General features: G+C 42.3%; 1 protein-coding gene across 1 annotated transcript in view; it reads left to right on the forward strand.

The window, feature by feature from the left end:
- Positions 1 to 25162, forward strand: part of ATG14 (autophagy related 14) — a 45566-nt gene that overhangs the window by 7449 nt on the left and 12955 nt on the right. The window contains exons 2-5 of the mRNA XM_010341066.2: positions 10652 to 10714; positions 12721 to 12763; positions 18295 to 18376; positions 23149 to 23386. Of these exons, the coding sequence (XP_010339368.1) occupies positions 10652 to 10714; positions 12721 to 12763; positions 18295 to 18376; positions 23149 to 23386 (426 nt within the window). The remainder of the gene's footprint in view (positions 1 to 10651; positions 10715 to 12720; positions 12764 to 18294; positions 18377 to 23148; positions 23387 to 25162) is intronic.

A 25162-nucleotide genomic window follows, 5' to 3' on the forward strand; every position in this document is an offset into this window, starting at 1 on the left:
AATGGCGCGATCTCGGCTCACCGCAACCTCCGCCTCCTGGGTTCAGGCAATTCTCCTGCCTCAGCCTCCTGAGTAGCTGGGATTACAGGCACGTGCCACCATGCCCAGCTAATTTTTTTTGTATTTTTTTTTTAGTAGAGATGGGGTTTCACCATGTTGACCAGGATGGTCTCGATCTCTTGACCTTGTGATCCACCCGCCTCGGCCTCCCAAAGTGCTGGGATTACAGGCTTGAGCCACCGCGCCCGGCCGAGATATTCTATATTATTGTTGAAAATTTTGTATTCTGTGTTTGCCTTTAGACTCCTTTTCCTTTTAACTTCATGAAAAGCCCCCCACTAACTGTGGAAAACCACTTGATAATAAAATATGGAACCCTACAGCAGCTTTAAACCCTTGTTTAACCTCTGATTTTCAGGAAATTAGCCAAACTGGCTGTGCCTACTTGGATCTTGAATGTGAACATGCATGTCAAAGTTCGTGTAAACATAAATGTATTTTTTTCAGGTTCCATTAACAGACTAGCTGAATATCTAGGTTTTAGTGGTTTAGCAGCTCAAGGAAAATTAAGTATTAAAGAAATAAATCTATCTCACATTAATGAGTTCCTTTGACTCTTAAGAAGGGAACATGTGTCTTTAAATACTTTTGGGGACAACAGGAGTTTGGCAGACAGATTAGTTGAGAAGTATCTAAACTCATCAGTTTTTTGTTGCTGTTCAATGGGAAGACTTCTTCACAACTTTGGTGTCTCGCCCACATCATCCTTTCCTCATCTCCCACCTTGCCCCCCGTTGTGAACAGTACAGTACCTTCTCTGCTTTCTTATCTGCCTTTTCTTCCCCACCCTCCATCCCCCGGCCAAGGGGAAGACCCAGCCTTCAGTGTAAACTGAAGCTGTGTTCCCTGCCATCTGCCTTTTAAACTATATGCTTCCTTAACAGATAAAAAAAGAGGAATGATATTAGGCAGTACCTCCAACACAGTCTTTGGATCTGTACTGCTGGACATGTTAAAATTACAGGAAAAGAACTATATGGATTATGTATTTGTCTGACACCAGAAATAGCACTGATACCCAGTAGACACCTGAGGTAATTGTGCCACTCAAAACAGGAAAGAAATTGGTTTCCAGTTCATGTAATCTGAGGAGTCTGGGGAGATGTGCCTGCTGGTTTTGGAGCCATTGATTTTCACGTGTGGATTAAAAAAGAAAGAGAAATGTAGGAGCATATAGATACTACTTTTATAATTATGTTTTCAGGAATGATGCCACATTACCTTCACTGACAAGTTTTAAGAATATATGATTGGCCAGGTGCGGTGGCTCATGCCTGTAATCTCAGCACTTTGGGAGGCTGAGGTGGGGTGCATCACCTGAGGTTAGGAATTCGAGACAAGCCTGACCAACATGGAGAAACCCCGCCTCCACTAAAAATACAAAAATTAGCTGGGCGTGGTGGCACGCACCTGTAATCCCAGCTGCTTGGGAGGCTGAGGCAGGAGAATTGCTTGAACCTGGGAGGTGGAGGTTGCAGTGAGCCGAGATCACACCATTGCACTCCAGCATGGGCAACAAGAGCGAAACTCTGTCTCAAAAAAAAATGATTATACTTTTACAAGGAAACAGGAATGCATGCCCTAAACAAATTGAGAAATGGGATAAAAGATGAGGAAGAAATTTAAATATAGCTACTGATTTCGAGGGGAGGGCACAACCGAAATCCAAAAAGTATTCTTTAGATACTTCTATTCTCCCGCTGGTATATTTTTGGTTGTCAGCCACTGTGGCCCATAAAAATCTGTTGTCTTTGAGTATTCAATTCTGTATACTCAACTCAGCAGAACAAAAGCTCTACAAGGTTAAGAGTTCATCTACCTTACAACTATTTCTTTTTTTTTTTTTTTTTTTTTTTTTTGAGACGGAGTTTCGCTCTTGTTACCCAGGCTGGAGTGCAATGGCGCGATCTCGGCTCACCGCAACCTCTGCCTCCTGGGTTCAGGCAATTCTCCTGCCTCAGCCTCCTGAGTAGCTGGGATTACAGGCACGCGCCACCACGCGCAGCTAATTTTTTGTATTTTTAGTAGAGACGGGGTTTCGCCATTTTGACCAGGATGGTCTCGATCTCTTGACCTCGTGATCCACCCGCCTCGGCCTCCCAAAGTGCTGGGATTACAGGCTTGAGCCACCGCGCCCGGCCACGACTATTTCATTAAGTTCTTGAGAGGGTCTCTATTCCTGTCCCTTGGAGTTTGTTCATGGTATTTCCACCAGAAAATGTGGGTCTGCTAAGAAATATCACTTGTTTTCATCCACTATCACTGACTACTCTTGTGATTATACCTTTTAAAACTTATAAAAGATTTTTGCATTTACTATCTCATTTCTTCCCTACCCTCACCCCATGAGTTATTAAGGTATTTAAAGCAGAGGAAACTGAGTCTCAGGATTGTTGTGGCTGACTTAATACAGGGTTGTGCTAATTCTTAAGTTCACTTTTAGATCTGAACTTTATTTTTATACTTGTGTGTGTGTGTGTGTGTGTGTGTGTGTGTGTGTGTGTGTTTGCGTAACAATATCAGAAAAGGAAAACATCCCATTTTGTTATACAGTTTATCATGTGTGCTCTAGTGAACCAAGGGCTGGGATTAACCCTGAAGAGGCAGTACCCCCCATCTGTACACTCTGTCACTGTGTAAAGATTCCTGGAATGCCTAATTTCTCTCACCTCTAGATATTTTCAAGGCCTGTCATAATGCAAAAGAGTTTTCCTAATTTAAAGTCTCTATCAAACATCAAAAGACATACTTCATGGAAAATGTGATTATAAAAATAATCCTGAGATGTGCCACCTCCTGTTGCCTGGGAAGGTACTGAATTGACATGATGATAGAAATTGAGTGCTTACTTTGGGCATGGCAGAGCTGTGATGGCACATCCCAGAGGGCTGTGTAAGGATTCAGAGAGAGCAAATGTTTTCTATTGGAAACTGCAAGAAAGGAGCAGGGTGCTTTGGGGATCAGGGTTGTGGTTAAGGTGTCATTGTGAGAGTTCAGTGAGTGTTTTTTTACTAAAATTGAACTACTTCCATTGGAAGTGTTTAGCTCAAACATTATAGAAATAGGAAAATTCTTTCACAATTTCCCCACACGAAGGTGCCTCTGTTACAGATGAGATGGCAGTCTTCAGTATTCTATGTGTATTCTCTGCTGTAGTGGGATCACGCAACACATACTATTTGGCTGAGTTGTTTTTTACTTTTTGGCATTTAACATTACCTAAACATCTTTTCATGCCAGTACACAGAATATTACTTACTCCTTTTACAGCTGTAAACTTTTATCTTTTTAAAATCCAAAGTTAGAATCATTCAGTCACTTCATGAAAAAAGTAAGAAAGGTTGCCGGGCGCGGTGGCTCAAGCCTGTAATCCCAGCACTTTGGGAGGCTGAGGCGGGTGGATCATGAGGTTGAGAGATCGAGACCATCCTGGTCAACATGGTGAAACCCTGTCTCTACTAAAAGTGCAAAAAATTAGCTGGGCATGGTGGCACGTGCCTGTAATCCCAGCTACTCAGGAGGCTGAGACAGGAGAATTGCCTGAGCCCAGGAGGCGGAGGTTGCGGTGAGCCGAGATCGTGCCATTGCACTCCAGCCTGGGTAACAAGAGCGAAACTCCGTCTCAAAAAAAAAAAATAAGAAAGGTTATATATGACTATCTCTTTTATTTTTCTAAATTTCTTGACTATTTTACAGACAATGGAATTTTTCTATTTTTGTTTCTAAAGGATGTCTTCTTAGAGTAAGTTGAATGAAGTAACTGTAGTATGCATTTTCTCTACGTGCGGAAGAAGCAAGTCTAGTTAGGACTGCCTTACCCTGGTTTCATAATCCCTCTGTCTCTTCTCGTGGTCTGATTCTATAGTTGAGTTTAATACACAGTAAGAGTAAGGGCAGAATCACTCGTTGCAGTGAAGAAACGGGTAGCTGGCATAGGTATGTGCTAAGCATCTGCACTCACTGCTTTCATATTTATCTTAATCCCTTTACCAAGGAGTATGTAAGCATTATGCCCATTTTACAAATAAGGAAACTGAACAACACTTTCTTTTTATTTTGTTTTTTGAGAGACAGGTTCTCACTGTGCTACCCAGGCCAAAGTGTAGTGTAGGATCATAGCTCAACGCAACCTCTAATTCATGGGCTCACGGGATCCTCCTACCTCAGCCTCCAGAGAAGTTAGGACTATAGGCATGCACCACCATGTCCAACTATTTTTTAATAACTTTTTTTTTGTGGAGATGGAGTCTTACTGTGTTGCCAGGCTGGTGTTGAACTCCTTGCCTCAAATAATCCTCCTGCCTTGGACTACTGAAGTATTGAGATTACAGGTGTGAGCCACCACACCTGGCCTGTTTCTAATTTCTGTAAATGATTTTTAACCTTTATTCCTGACAATGGAATATATTTATACTACGCTTCCTCATATCCTAAATATTCTAATGTAAGGTTAAAAACAAATTCCATGAAGGACCAGGTTTTTTAATATCTTATTTGCCTATAAAAATCATACTGTAGTATGAAAAGAACAAAGGCATACTCGTATCTTTGCCTATTAAAATATTTTAGTATCCTTTGTGGCAATATACCATCATTTGGTCTTTCTCCCATTGAACACTTAAGTTTCCAGTTTGTTGTTTCTAGGACTTTGTGATTGGTGCCTTCAAACATGAGTATTTCCTCATCTCTGTTACTTTCTTAGGATAGATTCCTTGAAATTCAGTAACTGAATCCAAGGGTTGAATATTTTTTTAGGCCCTCAATTGCTTATTTGAAATCTATCTTTTGCCTTTGTTAAAATACATTAAGAGTGTTTCCGAGGCTTTTCATTGCCGTAACCTTAGGCACAAAGTAAATGTGTCACTCTAGGATGAGGGAAAGGACTGGGCAGGAGGTGGAGGGGTGAGAGCTACTTTATGAAAGGTGCTATGCTTGGAACATAGTAAGTGCTCAGTAAATTGTGGGTGTTTTGGTGAGACTCATTACTCCTAGCACAGAATTAATAGTATGCATCCCCAATAGAGTGGAGAGTACATGCCCTGGTGTTGTTTTTCTGGTAGTTACAGGGCAGATTTCTGTGAAGAGTCTGACCTGTATATAGGTCTACTCAGTTGCCCGTAATTGTAGTCAGGGAACAGAGTGGAAATGAGACTCACATTCATAACCACTACCTCATTAGTAGCATTCTTTCATCGTTTTCCCACTTGGTGTGTTAAATGCTTCGGTGCATTTACGTAGAGTTTTTTTTCTGTCTCCATGGTCTTCCTTCCATTAAAGGAATCAACTCTGACTCACCCTCAGGTCTCGGCTTGGAAAGGCAGCGCTATAGGTTGGCTCCCTCTGAAGCCCAAGCTGGGTTGTGTGCTTTCTCTGGTACCACTGGGGCTGTGTGTGAGTACTCCTCTCCTGGTTCCCATCAGTCTCTATCACAGAGGGACTGCTGGAAAGTCAGTTTCAGGGAGTACCATTTTTTAATAGAAAAAAAAAAATCATGCCGGGCGCGGTGGCTCAAGCCTGTAATCCCAGCACTTTGGGAGGCCGAGGCTGGTGGATCACGAGGTCGAGAGATCGAGACCATCCTGGTCAACATGGTGAAACCCCGTCTCTACTAAAAATACAAAAAATTAGCTGGGCGTGGTGGCGCGTGCCTGTAATCCCAGCTACTCAGGAGGCTGAGGCAGGAGAATTGCCTGAACCCAGGAGGCGGAGGTTGCGGTGAGCCAAGATTGCGCCATTGCACTCCAGCCTGGGTAGCAAGAGCGAAACTCCGTCTCAAAAAAAAAAAAAAAAAAAAAATCGTAAGTCATAAACGTATGGAAGAATTTATGAAACAACAAAGTTCATTTGAGAGAATACATTTTGGCAGGGGGGAACCCAAATCATATAACTATGGAGTAATGTAGTAAACAATATAGAAGACATTTGTTAATTGGGAGAGAAAATACAGGAAATAGTGTTTTAAGTGCCAGGCATCGAACAGGTTCACTGGCAGATTTCTTTCAGGAAACAGCACAAAAACTAGTGTGATTAAGAACAACAACAAAATGATGTGTGCCTACATTTAAAGTTCAGAAAATTCTGTAGAGCAGAAACATAGTAACAAGAAAATAGGAAAAATAGGCCGGGCGCGGTGGCTCAAGCCTGTAATCCCAGCACTTTGGGAGGCCGAGGCGGGTGGATCATAAGGTCGAGAGATCGAGACCAACCTGGTCAACATGGTGAAACCCCGTCTCTACTAAAAGTACAAAAAACTAGCTGGGCATGGTGGCCCGTGCCTGTAATCCCAGCTACTCAGGAGGCTGAGGCAGGAGACTTGCCTGAACCCAGGAGGCGGAGGTTGCGGTGAGCCGAGATCGTGCCATTGCACTCCAGCCTGGGTGACAAGAGCGAAACTCCATCTCAAAAAAAAAAAAAAAAAAAGAAAATAGGAAAAATAATTTCAAGATGTGTGAAAGAAAAATGGCCAATTTTCTTGCTAAATAATCCTTGAAGGAAAAAGAAAACTAAAAAAAATTGAATGAAGTACATAGGGAAATAAGAAAAATCAGTAGCTAATAAAATATGAAAAGTTTTTCACCCTTTATAATAATGAAATAGATGCAAATACATGAATTATGAGCCATCTCTCAGAGGGAGAGATAGGAGCCAATCAGATTAGCAAAAAATAAGACATGTCCAGTGTTTGTGGAGATTGTGAGAAAGCAGGTTCTGTTGGTGGGGTTGTAAATTGTGTGAAGCATTTTAGAGGGAATTTCAGGATTACCCACAGTTTTGCATATAAATATTCCTTGAATAAGCAGTTTGTTTTTTATTTTATTTGTTTTGAGACAGTCTCGCTCTGTCACCCAGAGTGGGGTACAATGGTGCCATCTCGGTTCACTGCAACCTCCTGGGCAAGCAATTCTCCTGCCTCAGCCTCCCAAGCAGCTGGGATTACAGGCACCTGCCACCACGCCCAACTAATTTTTTGTAGTTTTAGTAGAGTTGGGGTTTCGCCATGTTGGCAAGGCTGGTCTCAAACCCCTGACCTCAGGTGTGCCACCCAACTTGGCCTTTCAAAGTGCCGGGATTACAGGCATGACGCACCGCACCCAGCCCAGTTTATTTTATTTATAGGAATTTCTCATAGAGAAACTGAAAAGCCTATAAAGGTACACTAGGCTATTCATTTGTACCATTACTGATAATAGTGAAAATTCGGAAGGAAGACTGGTGTTCACTTGTAGAGGTTTGTATTACATCCATTCTGCGAAATGCTGTGTACCTATTAGTGAATTAGATCAATGTGTTCTGGCATGGAAAAAGAGACCAAGATATTTTATGTGACACCCCAATTTGGAAAACAATATGTGAAATATGGATTCCCCCCTACATATGCTTTTATTTATTTATTTATTTGGAGTTTCGCTCTTGTTACCCAGGCTGGAGTGCAATGGCACGATCTCGGCTCACCACCTCCTCTGCCTCCTGGGTTCAGGCAATTCTCCTGCCTCAGCCTCCTGAGTAGCTGGGACTACAGGCATGCACCACCATGTCCAGCTAATTTTTGTATTTTTCAGTAGAGATGGGGTTTCACTGTGTTGACCAGGATGGCTCGATCTCTTGACCTTGTGAGCCACCCGCCTTGGCCTCCCAAAGTGCTGGGATTACAGGCATGAGCCACCGTGCCGGCCATATACTTTAAAAAAGTATATATATAATATGTATCATTAAATTGGTTAGAATATAGTGATACTTTATTTTTCACTTCTTGGAAGCCATATTGAGAAAGCACAAACTTGTAGAATGAATTTTTTATCTCCTTCTGTGAGTGGTGGGATGGAGACTGCAGAGCCTGGATAAGTGGCTGAGTGAGCAGTTGCGGCGCTGACCCACCTGTGTGGCTTGGTGTCATCGGCTCTTTAGCTTTGCTGACACCACCTATTTTTAATTTCTTTCACGAAGGATAATATGACTCATGAAGTATGAGGTTGGTGCAAAAGTAATTGCTGTTTTTGCCATTCTTTTCAATGTTTGATACAGTGGGACTTAACTTTTTGTTATTCCTGCTGCCATCTGTGTATTTGTAAGAGTTTGTTTCTTTTGTGTTTTTAACAAAGTCCAAGAGAATGAGCTCACTATTATGCTGGACACAGTAGTCTGTCTTCTGAAGTTGTTTTAGAGCAAAGTGAAATTTTTACAACAGACCTCAAAGGAAAACTTTTTTAGCCTGTAAAGTCAAGATTTTATTTTCCATGTCAGTCCTTTGCATGGCTTGAGATTGCTAACTTGTGAGTTTGTCATTTTCTATAGATTATCAGAACATAAATCACCATGTAAAAGTGATGTAAAAGTAAATACCATATTTGTCTCTCTTTTTTGATACAAGGAAACGGAAGCATTTAACAAGTGATATCTCCAACAATTTCACAGTCACTGCAGGAGAATTTATTATTAGATTTCTTTCTTTTTTTTTTTTTTTTTTTTGAGACGGAGTTTTGCTCTTGTTACCCAGGCTGGAGTGCAATGGCGCGATCTCGGCTCACCGCAACCTCCGCCTCCTGGGTTCAGGCAATTCTCCTGCCTCAGCCTCCTGAGTAGCTGGGATTATAGGCACGTGCCACCATGCCCAGCTAATTTTTTATATTTTTAGTAGAGACGGGGTTTCACCATGTTGACCAGGATGGTCTCGATCTCTTGACCTCGTGATCCACCCGCCTCGGCCTCCCAAAGTGCTGGGATTACAGGCTTGAGCCACCGCGCCCGGCAGATTTCTTAATATTCTGGAAGATGCCTTTTTGTATGTTGCAGGTACATAGTAAATGCCTGATAGACTGACTGATGAGTCTGTGGGTTCGTCCACATTCCACATTGGTTTCTGAGTTTTCTAACTGTTTCACGTCATCTTACTGGACATTGCAGTACTATCCAGTAGAACTTTCTGCAGTGATGGAAGTGTTCTGTATCCACGTCATCCAGTTAGTTGTATGTGGCTGATGAAATGTGGATGTAGTACAACTGAGGATCAAAAATTTTCATTCAATTATAATTTAAATGTAAATACTCATAAGTATATAATTCTGTCACGTATTAAATTGCCTATTTTCTTTTTCCATTTAATGTGTATTGTGCATTTTCAGCGACTATTAAATTTGCTAGGGTCATGGTTAGACGATTCTATTTCTTCCTCTTAGAAGTAGATATCTTGGGGTATGTTTCAAACACGGGATTGCAGAAATAATATTTCGGAAAGACTTCTTTGTCCACATTATTTTTAGGTCTGCTATGGCCTGTTGAATTGTTTTCTTTTATGCTGGGAGATAGCCAAAAGTCTGTTCTTGGACATCACATCGTGTTACTGCAGCATGCATCATTATCTCTCTTTTTTTGAAATGGTCAGTGGGTCACTGTTCATTCCATAATCAATTATATGATGTTAGTCGTACAATTTTTTTGTTGTTGTTGTTCATGCCCTTATTAAGCAGCAAGCCACATTTTAGGTACTCAGTAGCCACATGTGGCTGGTGGCTACCACATTGAACAGCACAGATCTAGAAGAGCTGAGTGGCACTGTCAACCACCTTCAAGTAGTTGACATTTATAGAACACTGCGCAACAGCTGTAGCATACACATTCTTTCAGATATGCATGGAACTTTCTCCACGGCATACCAGCTGCAAAGCCGACAGTCTCAAGTCACAAGATTGAAATCACACAGAATATATTTTGTAACTACCTCAGAATGAATTAAATTAGAAACAGTAACAGTAAGCTACCTAGAAAAGCTTGTGTATCTGAAAATTAAACAATATACTTCTAAATAACAGATGGGTCAAAGAAAGATTCTTATGGGAGATTAGACGTTTCAAACCAAATGATAATGAAAATATACTGTATCAGAATCTTAGGATATAGCTATAACAGTGCATAGAAGGAAATTTAAAACTTCACGTGATTACATTTAAAAGAAACAGAAGTTTAAAATTGACCTGAGTTATCACCTTAAACTGCGAAATTAAAGAACAGACTCCCAAGTAAGTTAGCAAGAAGAAAATAAGGATAAGGATGGAAACTGACAGATGCAGTATCAGAGTATCACATATTGCAATGTGATATCCCGTCTTTTTGTTAACTTTTACTAATTCGTTAGCCTATAATGACTAATAATAAAATCAGTGGGGGAAAAAAGTGTACATACAATTTTAAAAAATTTATTATAAGGAATCAGTTTATAGGAGAGAGCAGGATTGAATCCAGATTAGTAATTAAAATTTGTTTTCTACTGAAAGCATCAATTTTCTTGAATTCAGATTCACTTTAGTGTTGTGATGTGCCTATCTTGACAAATAATTTAACCTGGGGGGAAGATAGAAGATACAGTTTGTATTTTATAAACCCAGGAAGAATGTTAAAGTTGAGGATTTGAGCTTAGTTTTAAAAGAATCAGATGGTTAGCAGTTGTGTGTATCCCATTGAGAAGATGTGTACTTACTATCAGGACAATGACATTTTCACATGACTGTGCAGAATGATTGGTTCTGGGGAATTTGCATAGTCTCACTGAACAAAAACAAACGAATATTTAAATAAGACATTGAATATTTTCTTACAGGTTCGTTGACAAGAAGGAAAGGTTAAGCCGACTTAAGAGCAAACAAGAAGAATTTCAAAAAGAGTGAGTATTTTGCCTTTAATTTATGGAGGTGATCTAGTCACCATTTGGTTTAATTCATTGCTGTGGTATGCAGATAAATGAATTGCTAACTTACTGAATTTAGGATACAGTCCTTTAAGTGTGGAAAAAGGAGTGCATCTGAGAGAGGTAAAGTAAGAGAAGTTATCAAGTTTCTAGAAGATACTCGTCTCAGACCTGGTGCATGGTACACAGTAGATAATGAATCAAATCCCTGGCACTGATAATTGGTGTATGGGTCCAGGATGATCAGACATAAGTTAGTGCTGGTGGCTCCCATAGGACATTACTGCTTCCATTTACCTTTCTTCTTTTGTGGGTATCGGTATTTTGCAACATATGGTCTGTACATCATCTGTATCAGAATTCATTAGCTGAGATAATGGTTAAAAATTCAAATTTTTAGGGCCAGGCGCGGTGGCTCACACCTGTAATCCCAGCACTTTGGGAGGCCGAGGTGGGTGGATCACGAGGTCAAGAGATCGAGACCATCCTGGTCAACATGGTGAAATCCTGTCTCTACTAAAAATACAAAAACTTAGCTGGGCATGGTGGGGTGTGCCTGTAATCCCAGCTACTCAGGAGGCTGAGGCAGAAGAATTGCCTGAACCCAGGAGGCGGAGGTTGCGGTGAGCTGAGATCGTGCCATTGCACTCCAGCCTGGGTAACAAGAGTGAAACTCCATCTAAAAAAAAAAAAAAAAAAAAAAAAATCAAATTTTTGGAATCCTATCCTCAGATATTCGAATGCAGTAGATACGGGGTGAGGTCCAAGAATCTGAGGTTTGTTTTTTTTTGCGGGGTGGGAATCCGAGTTATTAACAGGCACCCTGATGAATCTCTCCGTCCCTAGTGTTGAAAATTGTCCTATACAACGTTCTGGTATAGAACCTGCTTCTCAGATGCACTCCAGATGTTTGCATCTCTGTGCCTTCGTTCAGTTTCTCCACCTCAGTGCTTTTCCTCTTCTCTGAGCACATTCTGCCCATCTCTCAAGGCTCTTAAAGGGTTGTCTCTTTTGTGACACTCCCCAAACCATGCCAGCATGGATGTCTCACACCCCTTTGTGAAAACAGTTAATGATCAGGCCAGTGATTCCCACAGTGTGACCCCGGCTTCTCTAGAGTCTGCAATGGTCTGATAAACACATTCATGAGCAGTTTAAATCTTCCAGGATATTCTGTATTAGAGAAACCTGCTTGATTTTTTTTTTAACTCCGAAATTTCTCTAACTTTTTTTTTTTTTTTTTTTTTTTTGAGACGGAGTTTCGCTCTTGTTACCCAGGCTGGAGTGCAATGGCACGATCTCGGCTCACCTGCAACCTCCGCCTCCTGGGTTCAAGCAATTCTTCTGCCTCAGCCTCCTGAGTAGCTGGGATTACAGGCACGCACCGCCATGCCCAGCTAATTTTTTGTATTTTTAATAGAAACGGGGTTTCACCATGTTGACGAGGATGGTCTCGATCTCTTGACCTCATGATCCACCCGCCTTGGCCTCCCAAAGTGCTGGGATTACAGGCGTGAGCCACCGCACCCGGCAATTTCTCTAACTTACTCAAACACAAAAACTTAATTTTTCCCATAGAACATTTTATTTCAAAGAACAAATTTTTGGAGATACTGGCATGTATCATTTCTTTGGGAACTAACCATAGTATTTTAGATCATTAATTCATTCTCTTGTAACTATTACTATGAATTATGATGGGTGGAAATTACTGATGACTGAGGACAAAGGCTAAGGCTGTTGGGCAGATTTATTGTGGGCATTAGTAGAAAGGCTCTTAGTGTTCAGAACTGCAGAAGGAAGAAGATGAAAAAAATTGCAGAGAACAGGGAATCTGGAAAACACTTTAAATGCTAAGTTCCATTTTCGTATTTCTAGCCATTTCGAAGAACTTAATTTTAAAAGTTTTTCATTTTACATTTTTGAACTTCACAGAATTTTATTATTTTTAAGAGCTTATTTTCTGTCTCTTTTCCATACAGAGTGTTAAAAGCTATGGAAGGAAAATGGATAACAGATCAGTTGGTAAGCTGTAATATATGTTCTTTTTACTTGAGGCAACTTGGTTTTAAGTTGGTAGAGCTTATAAAATCACTTTTAATTAAATTTTTAAATCATATTTGGTAGTCCTACTTAAATCCACTTGTAATGTGACCACCTCAAATATTTCATCCAAATACCAAAAACGGGGTATCAGCAATTAATTATGGAGCCATCATAAAGGATAATTATGAAACTTAGTGTTGACATAGAAAAACAAAAACAGTGGGCTATTATCCTTTTTGCAAAAATTCTTTATCATATACACACTTCAAATGGGTTAATGTTTAAAATGTGTCAAAGAAAATGTGGGTAGGTATTTACATAATCTTGGAGTGGGGAGAACCTTTATAAACCACAGAGGATTTGACAGATTACCTAACAGTTTAAAACTTCTGACCAGGTGTAAATGGCTCACGCGTGTAATCCCAGCTACTTGGGAGGCAGGAGAATCACTTGAACCGAGGAAGCAGAGGCTGCAGTGAGCCGAGATGGTGCCACAGCACTCCAGCCTGGGTGACAAAGTCAGACTCCCTCAAAAAAAAAAAAAAAAAAAAAGTTTAGCAATCAATTAAACTGAGGGAAAAAATGAGGAGAGCATATGAAAATAAAGAGTTTGAGGAAGCATGGCAGAGGCCAGGCAGCCCTGCTTTGCTAAGGCTCTAGACAGGCGCGCTGTGCCCCGGCACATGCCCTCCCTGTAGCCCGGATACTCGAGGAAGGTCAGTGAGCTCCAGTGAAGGGGCCACAAAGGAAGAGCCCAGGAGAAGATGGGCACGGTTGTCAGCTGAGCCTGCTCCTGCAAAAGTGGAAACGAAGCTGAAAACACAGGAAAGAATAAATCTTCAAAGAAAAAAGTGCAAACAAAAGGGAAAAGGGGAGCAAAGGGGAAAAAGGCAGAAGCAACTAACCAAGAAACTGAAGACTGACCTGCAGAAAGCAAGAAACTGAGGAGAACCCCGCTTCCAGTGAAGCCAGAGAGGAAGAAGCCACGTCTGACCAATGCCTTATACCATGTCTTGTCAGGAGTCCCTGTCTCCCTTCTTGTCTAATCTAGAGGAGTATTTTAATCAACTGTTTTGTTTTGTTTTTGAGACAGAGTCTCACTTTGTCACCCAGGCTGGAGTGCCGTGGTGCGATCTCGGCCCACTGCAACCTCCGCCTCCTGGGTTGAAGTGATTCTCCTGCCTCAGCCTCCCGAGCAGCTGGGATTACAGGCGCATGCCACCACGCCCAGCTAATTTTTGTGTTTTTAGTAGAGACAGGGTTTCACCATGTTGACCAGGTTGGTTTCAAACTCTGGAACTCAGGTGATCTCCCGCCTCAGCCTCCAAAGTGCTGGGGTTACAGGCGTGAGCTAATGCGTCCGGACTTACCAACTATTTTGTGAATGTAAGCTTTTTAGTAGCTCTAGAAACACTTTTGAGAAGGAGGGAATCCTACCTTAACTCATTTTTTAAGTGTCAGTGGTTTTTTTTTTTAAGAGGTGAAATCATTCTCTGGTTGTTTACTTTTTGGTACGACCAGAAGATAGTGTGGAATACTGAGTTAGGAGAGGCTTTGACTGCCTTGGGTGTCAGCTTAACCTTCCATACTTGGGGGGGTTAGTTATTATATCCTATAATAGTGAACATACTATATGGCAATATGAAGTCACAGTCCTGCATTTAATGTATTGAACATGTTTTTTTTTTTTTTTTGAGACGGAGTTTCGCTCTTGTTACTCAGGCTGGAGTGCAATGGCACAATCTCGGCTCACCATAACCTCCACCTCCTGGGTTCAGGCAATTCTCCTGCCTCAGCCTCCCGAGTAACTGGGACTACAGGCACGCGCCACCACGCCCAGCTAATTTTTTTTTTTTTTTGTATTTTTATTTTTATTTTTATTTATTTATTTATTTTTTTGAGACGGAGTTTCGCTCTTGTTACCCAGGCTGGAGTGCAATGGCGCGATTTCGGCTCACCGCAACCTCCGCCTCCTGGGTTCAGGCAATTCTCCTGCCTCAGCCTCCTAAGTAGCTCGGATTACAGGCATGCGCCACCACGCCCAGCTAGTTTTTTGTATTTTTTTTTAGTAGAGACGGGATTTCACCATGTTGACCAGGATGGTCTCGATCTCTCGACCTCGTGATCCACCCGCCTCGGCCTCCCAAAGTGCTGGGATTACAGGCTTGAGCCACCGCGCCCGGCCTTTTTTTGGTATTTTTAGTAGAGACGGGGTTTCACCATGTTGACCAGGATGGTCTCGATCTCTCGACCTCGTGATCCACCCGCCTCGGCCTCCCAAAGTGCTGGGATTACAGGCGTGAGCCACCGCGCCCGGCCTGTATTGAACATTTTAAATTACTTCTGTTTCTGTGTTTTTAGTAGAACTGTTTCCTAAAGAAAACCGCTCCTTGTTGATGGCTCTCCCTGTCAGAATTGCGTGCACTCTGAGCTCTTTGGTTGTGGTAGTTCTGTTTCCCTAATAACTTTGTTGACGTTCTGTGAAAGATTGAAAATTTGAAGATGTAGCGTATATGCTATTCAGTTGTGAGTTGGTGGGACATACATGTAACACCTTATCAATGTGTGAAGATACTGGTATTTGATGAACTCAAGGGAAATTTGTTTCCAGATTTTAAGCTGGAAAGCCACTGGAATAACTTTAAAAAAGAATTAAAATACATGGCTTTTAGATTTTTGGTATGTATGTTAAGAATCGTGTACAAATTGAAATGTCTGTGTACTGACCTTCAACACAACCAGTGAAATCTCAATTATGAAAGAAAAAAAAGTGTTTGAAAAAGCACATATAGTATATCCAGCAGTTTTCCTCCTAAGGAAATGCTCGTGAATATAGAAATTTATGGGCCAAAAAAAAATTTGATTGTCTGTAGCATAATGGTAAAGCTAGTATATAAACAAATGTTCATCTATCAGGATGAGATAAAAAATTACGATACTATGTAGTTGTTAAAAATAATGTGGTCAGTCTACATATATTGCTGTGTAACGATGTCCATGTTGCATTTATTTTATTTTTATTTTTATTATTACTATTTTTTGAGACAGAGTTTCGCTCTTGTTACCCAGGCTGGAGTGCAATGGCGCGATCTCGGCTCACCACAACCTCCGCCTCCTGGGTTCAGGCAATTCTCCTGCCTCAGCCTCCTGAGTAGCTGGGATTACAGGCACGCGCCACCATACCCAGCTAATTTTTTGTATTTTTAGTAGAGATGGGGTTTCACCATGTTGGCCAAGATGGTCTCGATCTCTTGACCTCGTGATCCACCCGCCTTGGCCTCCCAAAGTTCTGGGATTACAGGCGTGAGCCACCACGCCCGGCCCTTCCATGTTGTATTTATTAATGGAAAAAGTAAAGTAGGGTAAAGTGTGATTCCAGTTATGTGAGTATCTTAAATATAAATTACTCTTATGAAATCTGGGCTGGGTGTGGTGGTGGCTCATGCCTGTAATCCCAGCACTTTGGGAGGCCAAGGTGTATTGCTTGAGCCCAGGAATTCAAGACCAGCCTGAGCAACATGGCAAAACCCCACATCTACAAAAACAAAAACCAAAGATTAGTGAGGTATGGTAGCATATTCCTGTAGTTCCAGCTACTCGGGAGGTTGAGGTGGGAGGATTGCTTGAGCCAGGGAGGTCAAGGCTGAAGTGAGGCTGTAATCATACCACTGGACTCTAACCTCACCAGTAACTGGGACCATAGGCGCATGTCACTGCACCTGGCTAATTTTTTGTATTTTTGGTAGAGACGGGGTTTCACCATGTTGCCTGGGCTGGCCTTGAACTCCTGAGCTCGAGTGATTTGCCTGCCTCAGCTTCCCAAAGGCGAGGATTACAGGTGTGAGTGGCTGCACCAGGCCATAGATCTTTTTTTTTTTTTTTTTGAGATGGAGTCTCACTGTCATGAGGCTGGAGTGCAGTGGTGTGATCTTGGCTCACTGCATCCTGTGACTCCCTGGTTCAAGCGATTCTCCTGACTCAGCCTCCCGAGTAGCTGGGATTATAGGCATGTACTACCATGCTTAGCTAAGTTTTGTATTTTCAGTAGAGATGGGGTTTCACCATGTTGGCCAGGATGGTCTCAAACTCCTGACCTTGTGATCCACCCGCCTTGGCCTCCCAAAGTGCTGGGATGACAGGTGTGACCACTACAGCTGGCCTATAGATCCTATTTTTATTGATCCTCTGTTCACTTCAGGGCAAGGATGCTCAACCCTGGAGCACATATGGCTACTGCTCTATAGCCTGTTAGGAACTGGGCTGCACAGCAGGAGAGAGTAGGGCGAGTGAGCATTACCACCTGAGCGTCACCTCCTGTCAGATCAGCGGTGGCACAGAACATGAGCTCTGTTATGAACTGCACATGTGAGGGATCTGGGTTGTGCACTCCTTATGAGAAAATAATGCACAGTTTCATCCCTGTAAACCATCCCCCACCCTGTCCGTAGAAGAATTGTCTTCCACAAAACCAGTCCCTGGTGCCAAAAAGGTTGGGAACTGTTGCTTTAGCGAATGCTGAACCTAACTCCTGGTAATATAAAGAGGCAGTTTCATGTTTTATATAATTTTCTGAGGCTTTTCAGGAGCTCTTGAGTTATGTACTGAAAAAATGTTTGTTTTGTTGCCATTTTTATTAACTTGTAAGTACTATTTGCTTATTGGGTGAGATAACTTGGTTATGTTAACCGTCTCCTCAGTAACCAGCACTAGAGTTTGGAGCAGCACGTCAGTAGGACTCTGTGTGATGATGCCTGTGTTGTCTATCTTTGCTGTCCAATCCAGTAGCCACGAGCCACATGTGATGTCAAACATTTGACATGAGGCTGGTATGAATTTTTGAATCGGTATGTTGTAAATTGAGTTTTAAGAAACACATGTGGCTAGTAACTGTATAGACAGAGAGGGTTTAGAGAATGTCCTTCAATATTTTCTTTTTCTTTTCTTTTTTTTTTTTGAGACGGAGTTTCGTTCTTGTTACCCAGGCTGGAGTGCAACGGCGCGATCTCGGCTCACCGCAACCTCCGCCTCCTGGGTTCAGGCGATTCTCCTGCCTCAGCCTCCTGAGTAGCTGGGACTACAGGCACGCGCCACCATGCCCAGCTAATTTTCTGTATTTTTAGTAGAGACAGGGTTTCACCATGTTGACCAGGATGGTCTCGATCTCTTGACCTCGTGATCCACCCGCCTCAGCCTCCCAAAGTGCTGGGAATACAGGCTTGAGCCACCGCGCCCGGCTGTCCTTCAGTATTTTCTTTGCTCACTGACAAATGCAAAAGAACTTTGTGCATTTCTTTCTCATAGTTTCCCTTAATTTCTCTTTTGTCTGTATCGAACCAGAAAAACATTGTTCTCTTTTTCGTAATCTTCCATAGTTACAAAAGCTATAACAAACATAATTATAGGCCCTTTTCTTCATTAGGTTTTCTGACATACCTGAAAATAAGTAGTGATCCAAGATAGGTAATCATAAGAGACCAACATTTGTAACATTTATTACATGCTTTTTTCAGAGATGGAAAATAATGTCCTGCAAGATGAGGATTGAACAGTTAAAACAAACAATATGTAAAGGAAATGAAGAAATGAAGAAAAGTAAGTAATTCACCCTCTTTCTTCCAGCCCTAGAAAGCGCCCAGGTGGAATTTCGTGGGATTAATAAACTAGAGGAACACAGAAAGAAAGCAAGGGATGGGGCAGTGGCAACTTGGAGAAGTTTACTACTTGCCTTCATCTTTCCTTCTAAAACATTTGTGTAAGGAATTTTTAAAAATTAAATACACAATTATAGAGGCCTTAAATAACCAGATTCTTTTCGTGATTAAAGAAGTTGGCCAGGCGTGGTGGCTCATGCCTGTAATCCCAGTACTTTGGGAGACTGAGGCATGTGGGTCACCTGAAGTCGGGAGTTCGAGACCAGCCTGGCCAACATGGCGAAACCCTGTCTCTACTAAAAATACAAAAATTAGCTAGGTATGGTGGCAGGTACTTGTAATCCCAGCTGCTTGGGAGGCAGAGGCAGGAGAATTGCTTGAACCCAGGAGGCAGAGGTTGCAGTGAGCCAAGATTGCGCCATTGCACTCCAGCCTGGGCAACAAGAGCGAAACTCCGTCTCAAAAAAAAAGTTATGGAATGTATGTTTCTATTTGCCTTGGCTAACAGGTGGCTCAGAGTCTAACTTAGTACTCACTTGTAATAATTATTGGCTCATGGCAGAAGCACAGAATATTGGGTTTTTTTCCCTTAGTGAGTCTCCACATTTTAATCTGTTACTAAGTTTACATCATATTTGTACACTTTATACTTTATCATAGGCCGTTGTCAAAATGAATTGTCTTAGAAATCCTACATCCTTAACCTATTTCCTGTTTGCTCCAATAATACTCTTGTCTCTAATCCTAATATAACATCATATATATTTCTGTTAAATTAAGATTAAGAGACATGTTCTGTTTAGAAATAACTCCAAGAAAAGCTTTTATGTTTTATTTTCACACTGAAATTCAGATTTATTTCAGGCTCAGTGTGGTTATGTAACATTAAACGAGCACCAGCAGTGAGCTGCAGTCCATGAATTTCTGAAGATGAGTGTTTAAAGTTTAGGATGAGTCAGCATCAGACCTCGTGAATCCCTTTCTTGTCTACTCATTGCTTCCAGAAACAAGTCTTTTATAGTGGCATGTAATGGTGTAAAGCTTCCGTTGAAAACATTTGTCCTAATAAAATGCTCACATGGAGTTTCATGGGATTACTAGAGAATTTGGACAGCACAGTGGAAAATGCACAGAACTCTCTAGAACCCACTTTCCACCCAGTCTTGCATGCGGTCTCCAAAGGCTGTGGGTCAGTAGCACCATAAGAACCCATTCCTTAACCTTAGTTCACGCTCTCCCCTTCTTCCCATGATGTTCAGGGCTTTGCCACCAGGCGTCTGTGAACCTCCTGAAATGGCTGAATTTACTGAGCATGCCCTTTTCTCTGATGAACAGGTTAAAAGCTCTGATCAGCTGTTTTTATCTCATTCCTAACTCCCCAAAAAACCACCACCAGGAAGAATTAGACATATATATGAAGGAATGGACCCTCGCGGTTTTTATCCCCAGCACATCATCAGTCACCTGGTGACCCTTGTAAAATCTAGAGAGAGAACCCTGGGATCTGTCCTGGACTTAGGAAAATGATCACATGCTTGAATGTTATTGCAGTGTCAGATCGCCATGTTGAAGAAAAAAGCTTCCACGTGCATACTCTGTATCTCTGTCCTCCTCTCTTCATGACTGGTAACAGTTTACGGATGGGCCCAGATCTAGAAGCCACACTTGAATAGCACTACTCCAAGTGGTTCTGATGACCTGCCAGGGTTGGGAACTGCTGCTCTTTAGAATGTAAATACAGTCTCCTTCTCACCCTCTAAACCAGACTTTAAAAATTTGCAAATGGTTTTAAAGGTGTTAATGGATTCCAGAAGCAATGCTTCAAACTCATCCTTAAGAGCTTGCTTCCCAATAGTCTTTTTGTTGTTGTCAAATTATGACATGTATTCACAAAAGGGCACAAATTCTAAATTACTTGTAGAGACTGATGAATTATTTATCTAGAATCTTTTGACTTAAGGGGTCGTGATGCACATTGTATGGTATAATATAGATATATCATATGGCACAGATGGGGAAATTAGGTTATACACAGTTGCAGTGTTGAGTTGATCTGTGCTGTAGTTGGAGTACTTATCCAAAGAAGCAAGAGAAGATACAGATACAGCACCAGACATCTTGATGTTTGAGGGGAGATGGCAGGGAGAGAAGGATGACTGGGTGCTGAGTCTGCACTGGGTGCAGATGGGGTGACTGATGATTTCCTGCCACCTGTGAGTGGTCATGATCATAAATTTGAAATAGAGTCCTCCCCAAAAATCTCAACACTGTATGAGTCAGGATCATGGCTGGGTAGATTCATTTCAGCACTTGTAAAGAGCTAAGTAAAGATTATGAGAATAAGTTAGGAAGTGATGGAACCAAGAGACTGAACCTTTAGGACATTCACATTGAGCAGGGATGACAAAGAGATGATGATGATGATGATGATGATGATGATGATGATGATGTTTTGAAACGTAGTGTCACCCAGGCTGGAGTGCAGTGGCGCCATATCGGCTGACTGCAGCCTTTGTCTTCCGGGATGAAGCAGTTCTCCTGCCTCAGCCTCTCACGTAGGTGGGATTACAGGCACCCACCATGACACCTGGCTGATTTTTGTTACAAAACTAAGAAATTGACCAGGCACAGTGGCTCACACCTGTAATCCCAACACTTTGGGAGGCCAAGGCAGATGGATCACTTAGAGGGCAGTAGTCCGAGACCAACCCAGCCAACGTTGCAAAACCTCATTTCTACTAAAAATGTAAAACCTAGCTGGGTGTGGTGGTATGTGCCTGTAATCCCAGCTACTCGCGAGGCTGAGGCAGGAGAATCACTTGAACCCAGGAGGCGGAGGTTGCGGTGAGCTGATATTGCGCCACTGCGTTCCAGCCTGGGCAATAAGAGTGCAACTCCGTCTTTAAACAAAAAAACTGTCAGAAATCTAAGGCCTGCAACCAAATACCTAAGTTCACTCTGTGAAAGAGGGTGGGAGGATGATTCGGATCCACAGGCATTTATCAGGTACTTTTTATATCCTAGTTAGGAGACAGCAAGGCTTCAGTGGGACCTCATGTAAGGAAGCAAGAGCTATGTGCCATCAGAGGTGTCCAAACACATTCCCACAGGGTTCTGAGAGCAAAAGGTCTGGGGTGTGTTGATGGAGGCGCCTTCCTGAATGAGTGAAATTTGAACATTTAGAAAACAGGAGGAAATAGATAGTGTGAGTGTTAGGGAGTGATGACTGTATTTGATGGGGAGTAGAGAACCACTGAGCATTGACCACAATTTATAAAGATTGAGCAAGTGGGCCGGGCGCAGTGGCTCAAGCCTGTAATCCCAGCACTTTGGGAGGCCGAGGCGGGTGGATCACGAGGTCAAAAGATCGAGACCATCCTGGTCAATATGGTGAAACCCCGTCTCTACTAAAAATACGAAAAATTAGCTGGGCATGGTGGCACATGCCTGTAATCCGAGCTACTCAGGAGGCTGAGGCAGGAGAATTGCCTGAACCCAGGAGGCGGAGGTTGTGGTGAGCCGAGATCGCGCCATTGCACTCCAGCCTGGGTAACAAGAGCGAAACTCCGTCTCAGAAAAAATAAATAAATAAATAAATAAATAAATAAAGATTGAGCAAGTGAAAAAGGGCCTGAAGGCTTGGAGTCAAGCCATGCTGGAGATAGGCAGACTTTTGGTGAGCGTTAACCAGGGTTGTGATAGTAGGAATAAAAAGAAAAGTCTAGATAGACTAGAATTGACCATTGAGGGATTGATTAGGCAGTGGACAAGTCAAAAATCATCTTGAAGTAGGGAAACTGGAGATTTTCCTGGAAAAATACTGAACTTGGTTTCGAACTTGGGTTTAAGTTGCCTGAGCAACTCCTAGATACCTGTGTGAGAGTTTACAGCTTGTTTCTGTCATTCAAGTGAAGTCTCGCAACAGCCCAACAGGTGTAGCTAGCAGGTGTAGGATCCAGAACTCAAAGGAACTCCACAAAAAGGACCGAAATCTGACAGGGCAAGTGTATGTCTCCTCTCCTGGTTGTGTGGCCAGGCTTTTGTTTCCCTTGCAGCACTTAAAATGCTGGGCATGTGTGTTCCGGATACCTCAGCAGCTATGTTCCCACCCACCCTGCCGGTTGCTGCCCTGCTCCACTGTGACTTTGAAGAGCTCTTGGGCTGTTTCTGTTGCTCTTCTCTGCTGGATAACCGTCTGCTGTGGGATTATCCCTGGGCTCTCTGCTTATAACCCAGGGCACACCTAAGAGGTTTCTCAGGAAATCAGATAGCCAGTAAGTTTTTCAACTTTGAAGTAGATCTCTTTTCTGCCCAACATGACTATTCTTTGGTGCCCACTTTAGGAAAATCAGGTCCTTCCTGTGCTGACCTTAAACTTGACAGTCATTGAGTGACTCCATTTACTAAGGATGAGTACACATGGAGCTCCAGAGTCATTTTATTTTGTATTTTTTTATTATTTTTTTTTGTTACCCAACTTCCTGTTGATTTGCGGTAAGAGTCATTTTAATCATGGTTCTCTTTCCCTTACGTGTAATGTCTGCTTGAACTAAACTCTCAAAATTTTCACTTAGTGAACATGAGTTGATTTTATTGAGGTTTTGCTTTCAGTTTAGATTGCAGGGGAAAACATGTATGTTTGTGGGGTGGAGCTCTGCAGTGCCTAGGAACTGTTTGCAGAGATAATTGTTGGGTGTGATTTATGTATTTTAGATTCCGAAGGTCTTCTCAAAACCAAGGAGAAGAATCAAAAGCTTTACAGTCGAGCACAGCGGCACCAAGAGAAAAAGGAGAAGATTCAGAGGCATAATCGCAAACTTGGTGACCTGGTAGAGAAAAAGACCATTGACTTAAGAAGTCATTATGAGCGTCTGGCAAATCTTCGACGATCCCATATATTAGAGCTCACTTCTGTCATTTTCCCAATCGAGGAAGTAAAGACTGGTGTGAGGTACATTCAGCAAATCTTTTCACTCTAGGGATAGGTCAAGTTCCAAATACTTTTTGAAGTATGTCAGCACCTTATTTCTTGGGCCTTATTCTAGGGTCAGTGGTTTTCCTGGTGATGGAACATAAGTCTTACCTGCTTCAACAAACAGTGCAAACTGCACAAAGCTGGCGAGGCAGCCAGGTGAGGGGTGGGGCCCGGGCTTGTGTACTCTCCCAGAGCTGCTAGGTGAGGCACTGACTCGTACTTCTACTTAAGAACCACCTGTTGACCGGGTGTGGTGGCTCCCACCTGTAATCCCAGCACTTTGGGAGGCTGAGGCAGGCAGATCACCTGAGAGGTTGGTAGTTTGAGACCAGCCTGGCCAACATGATGAAACCCCATCTCTACTGAAAACACAAAAATTAGCCAGGCATGGTGGCACGCACCTGTAGTCCCAGCTACAGTACAGCAAAAGAATTGCTTGAACCCAGGAGGCTGAGGTTGCAGTGAGCCAAGATCATGCCACTGCACTTCAGCCTGAGCAAGAGAGCAAGACTATCTCCAAAAAAAAAAAGAAAAAAAAAAGAGAGCTATCTGATGGGTGAGGTTGGGCCATTTATGAGTTGTGTTTTGTGAGGCATCTTCTTGAACCTCAAAAGTCTTGACTTCCTTGCCTGACAAATGGGGATTTTTTAAATGCCCTTATACAGAGAAATCATGAGCAAAAACATAAGAAAACATCTAGAGCTTGGGGTCTCTGAGATGGTGGGCACTACTTGTTGACTTAACCTTTTCCTGGTGACTGCTACTTATTGTGTTAACTGCTATTGAACACTAAATACTGTGACTTTAATCTTAGGCAGTAGTGCATGGATAATCTCTGGTGGGATGAACAGGACAGTGGTTCCCCCATCTGGCTGTTCATCTGAGAAATAGAGGTTCCAGAGGGTACCCCTCCAACCTCCCAGTCCAACTTGTAATACTTCTGTATCTTTAAACTTCCCTGATGCTACTGCTGATCAGCAGGTTTGACAGCTGCGACCGGCTTTCATTTATTCCCACAAGCCACTGGCTGCTCTGGTTGAGGATTTTCCTGTCTCTCTGGCTGCTCCCACTCTCCATCAGCTCTCCCTGGAAACTTGACACTCACTGGACTACTGCTAGTTTCATAACTATTCTCTCCAGTCTGTCCTTCAGTCTGTTGCCAGAGTTGGCTTCCTAAAACCCAAAAAGACTGATTGCTCTTCTAGCTTGAGAACCTGCTCTCTGACCCTAAGTAATTCATTATAAGTAGGAGTTGGCAAATAGAAAAATAAAAAGGCAGATTCAAAATAGAGCAGAATATCGGGTTTTTAGGAGACTGACAGCTGAGTGCGGTATGTGATCTTGTATCCTGTACCCCAGAAGAGATACTAGCAGGACAGTTGGAGAGAGTTGAGTAAGGTCTGTAAATTAGTTAGCAGTGTCGTAGCAGTGCTGATTACCTGGTTGTGATTGTTGTATAATATTTTCCTGAATTGATACTTTGGGGAAGTTGAGCAAAGTGTATACAAGGAAACTTTAAAATTCTTGACGCTTTTCTGTAAGGCTGACATTTTTTCAAAAAGAAAACACCAAGAGAGAACATGAAGAAAAACTCTATTTCTGTGCTGTTTTAATCTTTTGTTTAGTGTAAATGATTATATGCCATTCATTTTTTTTTTTTTTTTTTTGAGATAGAGTTTCGCTCTTGTTACCCAGGCTGGAGTGCAATGGCGCCATCTCGGCTCACCGCAACCTCCGCCTCCCGGGTTCAGG

This window comes from Saimiri boliviensis, chromosome 2 (genome assembly GCF_048565385.1).
Source record: "Saimiri boliviensis isolate mSaiBol1 chromosome 2, mSaiBol1.pri, whole genome shotgun sequence".
NCBI lineage: Eukaryota > Metazoa > Chordata > Mammalia > Primates > Cebidae > Saimiri > Saimiri boliviensis.